Consider the following 10,972-nt stretch of genomic DNA (forward strand, 5'->3'; position numbering starts at 1 on the left):
GCTTCTGGCGGGCCACTGGAGATTTGATTGGCTTTGCAGATTTTTTAAAATGTTAGCTTGGCAGCAGCTGCCGCCACGGCACAAGGATCTTCACTGTGTGGCTAAAGGTCGGCGGTGGCAGCCATTCTGTTGCTTTCTCCACCTCTCCCGGCAACCATTTTGTGGCTGCGCGCCCACCAACGCTGCGTCAGAATTCCAGAGATGCCCACAGGCCCAAAAGTTGGGGGACCCCCGATTTAAAATATACATGACAAAATCGCAGGATGCGTGGTAAAAATCCTGCCCCATCGATCCTGATTGATTAAAAAAAGGAACTGTTATGGACAATGTTTTCCTGCTCTCTCACTTCAGACCTTGTCCGTTAAGTTGCAAATGTGGGAAGCCAAAAGGCCTGGCACCTTCCGAACAAAAGCTGCCAGGACCTATGCCAGTGTGTCGTTTGGATAAGTGACGTCTGAAATAGTGCTGCTGCTTCTAGGGGACGAGGAGGGAGGCAAGGTTGCTTGGAACTCCCCCCCCCCCTTAATTTACCTTTCTTGTAGTAAAAATCCTGCCCCATCGATCCTGATTGATTAAAAAAAGGAACTGTTATGGACAATATTTTCCTGCTCTCTCACTTCAGACCTTGTCCGTTAAGTTGCAAATGTTGGAAGCCAAAAGGCCTGGCACCTTCCGAACAAAAGCTGTCAGGACCTGTGCCAGTGTGTCGTTTGGATAAGTGACATCTGAAATTGTGCTGCTGCTTCTAGGGGATGAGGGGGGAGGCAAGGTTGCCTGGAACTCCCCCCCCCCTTAATTTACCTTTCTTGTAGAAAACACTCGGGCATTGGCACAGCGTGGCAGCTGAAAGTGTTCTGTAATAGTCGTGCAACCATCAAAACTGTATCTTCGTACCCGTGTATGTATTGGCCTCCATTGACACCCAACCCTTACTTTGCTCTTGTGGTCTGTTCTGCAGGAGGTGTACAGGATCCCAAAGAAGAGTCAAGTGGAGAAAGAGACCAGTGGTATGTACTCAGCAATGCTTGATCTTTACAATAAAACCAACTGATCAGTTAACTGGGTGACACAGTCTGTGCGTGTTGACTGTGGGAACTTAGAACTGATTGTGCCCCAGGTGGTTTAGACTGTGGAGGCATATTTCAGCAGATCTTGAGGGAGCTCACGCACCAGCGCAGCCTTTCCAGAAATTCTCAGTTGTGGCACCAACATTTTGGAACTCCTTCCCCATGGACATTAGTCTGTCTCGTTCTATTGGCGTCTTTCACCAGCGGGCGAATACTTTTTGGTGTAGTGTAGTGGTTAGGGGAGAGTGGACTCTAATCTGGGAATACCAGGTTTTATTCCCCACTCCTCCTCCGCATGCAGCTGCTGGTGTGACCTTGAGTCAGTTACAAGCTTTTTCAGAGCTGTTTCCCTCAAGGGCAGTTCTCAAGAGAGCTCTCTCAGCCCCGCCTACCTCACAGGGTGTCCGTTGTGGGGAGGAGAAAGGAAGGAGTTTGTAAGCCACTCTGAGACTCCTTCGGGTAGTGAAGGGTTGGGGTATAGATCCAATCTCCTCCTCCTCCTCCTCCGTCTTCTCCGTCTTCGTCTTCTTCTGTTTCCGTCAGAGTTCTCTCAGCCCCACCGACCTCACAGGGTGTCTGTTGTGGGGAGGGGAAGGAGATTATAAGCTGCTCTGAGACTCCTTCGGGTAGTGAAGGGCGGGGTATAAATGTAATCTCTTCTTCTTCATTGTCTGGCATATCCTCAATATTTGCTACTGGCCCTCTTTCCAGTGTTGCTCTAGTTAGAGGAGGAAAAGCTTGCAGAGGTGCTAAAAGATGTCATCTCATTGCTCCTTTGTTTTCTGTGTGGGAAAATAGCCACTGTTCTTTGGAAGTGTTTTATGCATGAATCATCGAATCATAGAACGTTAGAGTTGGAAGGGACCTTGCCGGTCATCTAGTCCAACCCCCCTGCACTCTGCAGGAGTAATAGTGTTATTGGTTAGGATCAATGCTCCCTCTAAGCAGTGGGTTCTTGTGAGCAAAAACCCTCCTTTGTAAGCTGCTGGCATTAAAGTGGTGAGCGAGCGATTTGGCCACTGCACCAATCAGTTTGCTCCGGAGCCCCATCCTCCCTGAGCGGAGACAAAAAAAATGTGTGAGCCGGAGGCTAAAAAACTGTGAGCTAGCTCACACTCACTCAGCTTAGAGGGGACACTGGTGAGGATCAGTGTTCCCTCTAAACTGAGTTAGTGTGAGCCAGCTCACAGTTTTTTAGCCTCCAGCTCACATTTTTGTCGTGGCTCAGGTAGGATGACTCCAGGGCCAACTAATCTATCCAGTAGCCAAATCGCTTGCTCACAAATTTCATGCCAGTAGCTCACAGAGTAGAAGTTTTGCTCACAAGACTCCACAGCTTAGAGGGGACACTGGTGAGGATATGGGCGAGTTGAGTGAAGTCTTGGTGGTGGAAAGTGCCGCCAAGTCACCTCTAACCTAAGGTGACCCCGTAGGCTTTTCTAGCCAAGAAGAAGAAGAAGAGATTGGATTTATACCCCATGGCCCTTCACTACCCAAAGGTGTCTCAGAACGGCTTACAAACCCCTCTCCCTCCCCCTCCCCACAACAGACACCCTGTGAGGTGGGTGGGGCTGAGAGAACTCTGACAGAAACTGCTCTTTTCCAAGGACAGCTGTGCCAGAGCTTGTGGCTGACCCAAGGTCACACCAGCAAGTGCAAGTGGAGGAGTGGGGAATCAAACCCGGTTCTCCCAGATTAGAGTCAGCGCACTTAACCACTACACCAAACTGGCTCTCCGGTGGCTTGCCGTTGCCTGCCTCCGTGCAGCATCCCTGGCCTTCCTCGTTGGTCCTCCCATCCGAGTACTTATCAGGGCACCCCCCTGCTTGGATTCCGGGATCCGATGAGGTTGGGCTAGCCTGGACAGTCCAGGTCAGGGCAAAGCAAGGTCCGGTGGTGGCGACGGGAAGTGCCATCAAGTGCCAGCCAACCCGCGCTGACCCCCCGTAGCATTTTCAAGGCAAGCTACGTCCAGAGATGGGTTCGCCCTTGCCTTCCTCTGCATAGTGACCCTGGACTTCCTTGGTGGTCTCCCGTCCGAGTACTCTGGTTGGTTCCAGACGACTGTATTTGGCACACGGGGATATATGGAAGGGAGACACCCCTTCGAATATGTGGGTCTTCAAGGACAGCTGAGGTTGAGAAAACGGTCTGGGGGAAAGACTTATTCCCCCCCCCCCTTTAATGTTATGGTCGAGTGCAAACCAGACTTCCATGGACATGTTTAAATTGTCAAAAACACTGGAGGTACCTAACTTGGAACTTGGGAGTATCTTCTCTGATTTGATGGTAGTCACGTGTCTGAGCGAACATGCCCTGGATTTTGCTGTGAGTATCCTTAAGTTAGATGATTCTCTGTGTCTGCCTTTGTTCCTCCGTCTCCAGTGAAAATAAGCATCTTCTTTGAAGTACAAGGCTGCTATAAAGTTCAGGAAGGTTTATAATTAGTAATATTAGCCTATTTACTGTGGAACAAAAGAACCAAAAGCATTTATGAAGCCTCCAAAGTTACTTTGTATGTTTTGTACCCTTTATCCTGCAAATTTAGCCAAGTCTGCAAAGATTGAAAACAGATTTTTCAGTTTGTTGCTGTTCGACGTGATTTTTTTTAAATTTTTTTTTGCTTTCCTGGTTCATGCTTTCAGTTTTGCCAAATGTTGAGGCTTTGTAGTATAAATTGGGGCAGGGGGGAGCAAATTTATATTAAATGGCATCATTGTGGGGGTTAAAAAAGCAAGCTTTGCAAAGTACATCATACATTAAAAAATCGATTTCTTCAAGAGAGTGAAATGCATACTTTGGTGGGGCTTAGAAATATTCCACTTCAGCTGGATCAAGCCCAGTATTGCACTATTTTTCTGTCTCTTGGTGACAAGGCTTGTCTCTGACCCCATCTGGGTAGCGCTAGACACACAGCCGATACTGTAGCTAATGTCTCCCGCCTGTTTCTTACAGCAGAGCGAGGGCGAGAGACAACAGGTCGAGACCCAGCCGCTACCCCGAAAAACCTGAGCAGGGAGCGAGATCCTGAAAGACGAAGCCAAAGCAAAGAAAAGAAAAAGCGGAGAGACTCTCTGTCCCCCCCTTCGGCGTACGAGCGAGGCACGAAGCGGCCAGATGACCGGCAAGTCTGGATTTTGTTGTACTTCTCCAGCTAAGGGCTTAACGCTCCGATCTTCTTATTCTGAGCAGTAAGGAAATTGCAGGGAGTGATGCTGTGCAAAGGGGAAGCAGCTGCCAGAGTAGGAGGGTGTTCTTGGGGTTCCTTTCCAAAGACCCCAACTACAGTTTGCTACAAATGTCACACCAGGCGAATTTGATAAATCATAGCTGTGGGCTGGCCTGATGTCTGTACTGATGGGCCCTAGAACTGTGTTTGAGTCCAGTGGCACCTTTAAAAAAGGTAAGGGTTCCCTTGCTCGAAAGCCAATCGAGTCGGACTCTAGGGTTGCGGTGCTCATCTCCGTTTCAAAGCCAAAGAGCCAGCGCTGTCCGAAGACGTTTCCGTGGTCATGTGGCCGGCATGACTAAACACCAAGGCGCACGGAACGCTGTTCCCTTCCCACCGAAGTGGTACCTATTTATCTACTTGCAATTTCTTGCTTTCGAACTGCTCGGTTGGCAGGAGCTGGAACTAGAGACGGGAGCTCACTCCGTCATGCGGCAACTCGGGTCTCGAACTGCTGAACTACTGACCTTCCTCAGCCTGCAGTTCAGCGTCTTAACCACTTGAGCCACCGCAGCTCCAGTGGCACCTTTAAGACCAACAAAATTTAATTCTGGATATAAGCTTTCGTATGCAAGCACACGGAAGCATATACCCAGAATTAAACTTTGTTGGTCTTAAAGGTGCCACTGGAGCTGCGGTGGCTCAAGTGGTTAAGACGCTGAACTGCAGGCTGAGGAAGGTCAGTAGTTCAGCAGTTCGAGACCCGAGTTGCCGCATGACGGAGTGAGCTCCCGTCTCTAGTTCCAGCTCCTGCCAACCGAGCAGTTCGAAAGCAAGAAATTGCAAGTAGATAAATAGGTACCACTTCGGTGGGGCTGAAACTATAGTTTGGGTTCTAAACAGTGGTGGGCCCAAGACCATGGCTTGAGGGAGGTCTGAATTAAACCAATCAGGCCTTTCAAGTATTTATAGCCTGATTTTGCAGATATTATTCAAAGTAGCTTATGACAAAGGCTGAAGTTGAAACACATAAACTGTCATAAGAACATAAGAGCCCTGCTGGATCAGACCAATGAAGGCCCATCTAGTACCGCATCATGTCTCACACAGTGGCAGACCGGTTCCTCTGGACGGCCAACAGCAGGGCAGAGAGGCCTAGACCTTCCCCTGATGTTGCCTCCTGGTTCTGGAATTCAGAGGCTTAGTGCCTCTGAATGTGGAGGGGGAAGAGTTACTTTGGCGGGCTTCTCCCTGCTGCCTGACTGGCTGGGGGGCCATCAGGGGATCCACCTCGAATAATGCCTATCTGCTGGCTTCGCACGCTTTCTCTTTAGTTCTAACACGAAGCAGTTAAGACACCTGCATACTGTCAATAAACTTTTATATCCTCGAATGGACACTGTTGGGAACGGATCGCTCCAGGAGTCTGGCAGCCACAACCGACAAGGGCCCTCTCCTGGATTGCTGCCTGCCTAACCTCACAAGGTGGTGGTGGGGGGCACCTGGAGCAGGGCCTCCAAAGATGACCGTAGGGACGGACAGGTTCCTAAGGACATACGCTGGTCCCAAATCATGCAGGGCTCTGAAGGACAACACCAGCACCTTGGATTGTGCCTGGAAACAAACTGGGGGCCAGTGTAGATGGGCCAAGACTGCTGTGTTATGGTCCCAACATTCTGGCTGCAGCGTTCTTCACCAACTGAGGTTTCCAAACACTTCTCAAGGGCAGTTTGTTTCCAGGCACAATCCAAGGCGCTGGCGTTGACCTTCAGAGCCCTGCATGATTTGGGACCAGCGTATGTGAAGGACTGCCTATTCCTTAGGAACCTGTCCGTCCCTACGGTCATCTTTGGAGGCCCTGCTCCAGGTGCCCCCCCACCTTGTGAGGTTAGGCAGACAGCAATCCAGGAGAGGGCCCTTCTCGGTTGTGGCTGCCAGACTCCTGGAGCGATCTGTTCCCAACAGTGTCCATTCGAGGATATAAAAGTTTATTGACAGTATGCAGGTGTCTTAACTGCTTCGTGTTAGAACTAAAGAGAAAGCGTGCGAAGCCAGCAGATAGGCATTATTCGAGGTGGATCCCCTGATGGCCCCCCAGCCAGTCAGGCAGCAGGGAGAAGCCCGCCAAAGTAACTCTTCCCAGGGGGAAGAAGATACCAGGCACTCAAGGGTCATACAGCTTAAGGTACAGAGATGATAGAACCAGGGAAGGCACAGCAGAAACAAAAGTAGGCATTCCTTAGTTGCCCCCACACACACACACTCTCTCTCTCTCTCTTACGGCAGCCAGGACTATGCAGAGGCCTAGCTAACAATGGCACCAACGCTCTGGAACTCCCTTCCCCAGGGAGATTCGCCAGTCGCCTTCTGTTGCCATCGCCCGCAAGCGGGTGAATCCTTTTTGTTTGTTTGTTTCATCTGGCCTTCCCTCCATGAACCATAGGCGCTGCGGTGGCTCAAGTGGTTAAGACGCTGAACTGCAGGCTGTGGAAGGTCGGTAGTTCAGCAGTTCGAGACCTGAGTGCGCCGCATGTCGGAGTGAGCGCCTGTCTCTAGTTCCAGCTCCTGCCAACCTAGCAGTTCGAAAGCAAGAAATTGCAAGTAGATAAATAGGGACCATTTCGGTGGGACGGTAACAGCATTCCCTGTGCCTTGGTGTTTAGTCATGCCGGCCACATGACCACGGAAACGTCTTCGGACAGCGCTGGCTCTTCGGCTTTGAAACGGAGATGAGCACCGCAACCCTAGAGTCGGATTCGACCGGCTTTCGAGCAAAGGAACCTTTACCTTTAATCTGCCTTGAATCTGGACAAGGAAGGTGGATGATCGGTGAAGTAAATAAATAATATTTCTTCAGGGCCAACTGGTGCTTCCATAACAGTGAGGGGGTTTTTGTTTCGTTTTGTTGTTACAGTTTATGGCAATCATGTCTCAGAAAAGGAGACGTTACCGTGTCTTAATTGATGATCTTATGTTTTTCATGCGTTTTAGTTCGGTTTTAAATTTTGTCTTAGTGAAGCTTGTTTTTTGGGGAAAGGCCATTTTAACGGTTTTATAATGTGGTTTTTATCACATATGTTTTAATTCGTTCACTGCCTCGGTGGCCCTTGTGAAACCGGAAAGGCGGGATATAAATTTTGTAAATGATGCATAAATAGACCTTCAGACGGTCGTCAAAATACTCAGGTGCTTGTGTTGGTTGATGCCCCTGCAAAACCGTCTGGGATCTAATATTCCACCCTTTCAATTTATTTATTTTATTCGTTAGGCTGCCACCTGTTTGTTTTCCTTGCCTTTTCATTTAGGGTGGCTAAAACCCTTGAACCAAATCTTGTATGTGCTCTGTTAGGGGAAATGCCCCGGAGTTGTGCACCAGGGGAAATGGAATTCTGTGATCTTGTTAAGTACGGAATTTAACCATGGATATCTAGAAGGGAAACTTTCGTGTCTGGTTCTTCTTCTCCCAATCCTCCCGAAAATGCTGGAGCTCCTTTCCACTGAGTTGAAATCAAAGACTTGCACGACATATCCGTTTGGGCTTGCTTTAGGATTGTGCAGGGAATTGTGAAAAGGGTAGGGAAATTTCAGGCCCCACTGGTGGGGACCTCCTGAGGGCCCCTGGTATTTCTAGTGTTGGACTGGATGGGCCACTGGCCTGATCCAACATTGTCGTCTCTTATGTTCTTAATTCTCAGTCTGGGGCAAGTGATGCTCTGTATTCTTGGTGCTTGGGGGGGGGCAACAGTGGGAGGGCTTCTGGTGTCCTGGCCCCACTGGTGGACCTCCTGAGGGCCCCTGGTATTTCTGGCCACTGTGTAACACAGAGTGTTGTACTGGATGGGCCTTTGGCCGGATCCAACATTGGCTTCTCTTATGTTCTTATGTTCAGGACATGGTTTATTTATTTACTTATTAATTTACGTATTTAATTATATCCTGCATTTCTTCCCCTGTGGGGACCCAAAGGGGCTAACACCATTCTGCTCTCCCCTGTTTTATCCTCACACCAACCTTGTGAGGTAGGTTAGGCTGAGAAGATCTGACTGGCCCAAGGTCACCCAGCAAGCTTCCATGGCACGAGTGGGAATTCAAACCAGGATCTCCCAGGTCCTAATCTGACACTTTAACCACTGTAGTGCCACGCTGTCTCTTGGTAGTCTTGAGTTTTGTGTTGTTGCTCTTTGGGACCGAGCCAGCTATAAATCTAAATATATTGGCTTATTTTGCAAAACTGAGTCTGCTTCTCTTGGTTTGGTGTAGTCGTTAAGTGCACGGACTCTAATCTGGGAGAACCAGGCTTGATTCCCCACTCTTCCACTTGCAGCTGCTGGAGGACCTTGGGCAAGCCGTAGTTTTCACAGAGCTGTTCTCTCAAGTGCAGTCCTCGGGAGAGCTCTCTCAGCCGCACCTACCTCACAAGGGTGTCTGTTGTGGGGAAGGGAAAGGAGTTTGTAAGCCCCTCTGAGACTCCAAGGGAAAGGCCGGGTATAAATCCAATCTCCTCCTCCTCCTTCATGTGAGAGGGGTGAGAGGGTGGCTGACAACCCTACTCTTTTTATCTTCCTGAAAACTTAGGGCCAAACTAGGGAAGATAGTGAGAGTTGAGTGATGATTTGGGGGGGGGGGGATTTACAATTAAAAGAAGCTGTGGGGGTGGGGGAGAGGATAGATCAGAGCCAGACAAGGGAAGTATTAATTCTCCCCCTTTCAGTTTAAATTGATCCCACCCCCAAGTTGTTCCATGTCCTTGGTGGAAAACAGTCAGCTATCTCTATAGCACCTACTACAGACTTTCAAGGCTGCCCACCCGGAGCCACATAGGACCTTCTCCCTCAGCCCTTGGGGCAAAGAATTGCAAGGGGCAGGGGAGAGGTGAGTTCCATATCCAGTCATGACACCCCCACCACCGCCTTGCCCTGTTTAGTTTGGCCCTTCACTTTCACCAGGTTATCGTCCTGTTGCTTCCATACTTGGCCTTCACGCGAGTCTTAAGGGCTAGAAGCTTGGTTTTTAAATGGGGGAGGCAAATTGCCCCTCTCTAAAGGAGTACTGCATTCTGTTGCATTAGTTAACTCCCCCCCCCTTTTTTTTTTTTACAAAAACTGCTTTGAAAGGGTGTGGATGGGGTGGGGGGCTTCTAGAGTGTATAATAACCTTAAAAACAGTTGTCAGTTTCTGCAGTGTGTTCCTGAAATACAAATCGACAAGGTCTCAAGCAAGGTCCAGAGCAAGTGGAACTGATTAAGAAGCCGTTGCCTATAAAAAGCCATGAGCTTTTCCAACTAATACCTCTCAGGAAGCGTTCTGTCGGCCTGACACTTATTCTGCTGCTGAACAGGCTGGAAAAGCCGCAGCATAGAATCCCCATAGGAAACAATGAATTGAGGGCACCCTCTTTGGATGCCCCTGGAATTGGACCCCCTGGTCCAGTCTTTTCAAAACGTTGTGAGTCTTTTGGGGAGAGACTCCAGCAGCTACAGTGCAAATTTAGTGCTTCTACCTCAAACCACCTCCTTCCCCCCAGCCCCCTGAAGATTTGTGAGAAGATTTTTGCCATTGACATGGCCCCATAGGATATAATGGACCCAAAATTTTTTGGAAATCCCGAAAATTTTCAGGTATCTATACAATACTGGTATTGGTATTAGGGTCTTTTTCGGTATCCCCGAAAAAATTCGGGTCCAGTACATCCGAATCCAGGGGGGGAAACACAATCCCCCCCCCCACATACCCCTAATAGAATTTGGGGTTAATAGAGGGGGTTTTTTTGCATTGGTAACACTGTGTCCTTCAAATCTTGGCAGTAGAAACTTGAACAAAAGAAAATGGGGGAATCAAAGGAGATCTGGGGATCCAGTTCCTTGTAGGGAAAGCTCTTCCTGGCCTTCCACCTAAGTACTGACCCTGCTTAGTTTCCGAGTTCTGACATGGTCGGGCTATGCCATGCTGCCTTCTCTCCCGCCAGAGGTAGTTTGCTTCTGTGTATTAGTTGCTGGGGAGGCTGTTGCCGTCTTTCTGTTTATGGGCTTCCTAGAGGCAGCCGATCTGTCGTTGTGTGAACAGAATGCTAGACTTGAGCAGATCCTGGAGGGCTCTTCTTCTGTCCTAAATCACTTCACGTCCATGATTTCAGTAGTCCTTGCAATCACCTTCTGATGCCTGCCAGTAGCATAGTCCTTATATTTCCAGTAGGGCAGGCCCCTGAGACTCACGGGAGAAGTAACTCGCTGCTTAGTTCATAGATGAGACTTGAAACGTGGGGGTCTTCTAGGTAGACCTCTCCTTAGCCACCATTCTCCACGTGTTCTCCACAAGTCCCGTACCAATAGAATAAGTACAGCAGCACGGGTGGATGACAGACTTACTACAATTACGCAGGGCCTGCGAGACGGAGCTCTTCCACGAGACATTTGACCACATTTAACATCTGGATATAACATCAGAGCCTTCCCTGGGATCCTTTCCATCATTACTGTTGCATTGACTGACTCCCGTTATGAAATATCGGATATGGAAATATTGGAGCACTGTCCGCTGCTACATTGGAATCCCTTGTATAGCACTTTGGGTTTTATGTTGTATAGCACTTGTATAGCACTTTAGGTTTTATGTTGTATAGCACTTTAGGCTTTAAAAATTTTATGTAAGCCGCCCTGAGCCTGCTTCGACAGGGAGGGCAGGGTATAAATCTAATAAATAAATAACTCCCCCCCCTTCTCCTCCCCCAGATACGACA

General features: G+C 49.0%; 1 protein-coding gene across 1 annotated transcript in view; it reads left to right on the top strand.

Moving 5' to 3' along the window:
* SETD2 (SET domain containing 2) overlaps positions 1–10,972 on the top strand; it is a gene marked incomplete at its 5' end in the record, with an annotated part of 82,919 nt that overhangs the window by 53,054 nt on the left and 18,893 nt on the right. Inside the window, 2 exon segments of the mRNA XM_015422740.1 lie at positions 959–1,007; positions 4,023–4,195. Of these exon segments, the coding sequence (XP_015278226.1) occupies positions 959–1,007; positions 4,023–4,195 (222 nt within the window).

This window comes from Gekko japonicus, unplaced genomic scaffold (genome assembly GCF_001447785.1).
Source record: "Gekko japonicus isolate JY-2015 unplaced genomic scaffold, Gekko_japonicus_V1.1 scaffold2985, whole genome shotgun sequence".
NCBI classification, from domain to species: Eukaryota; Metazoa; Chordata; class Lepidosauria; order Squamata; family Gekkonidae; genus Gekko; species Gekko japonicus.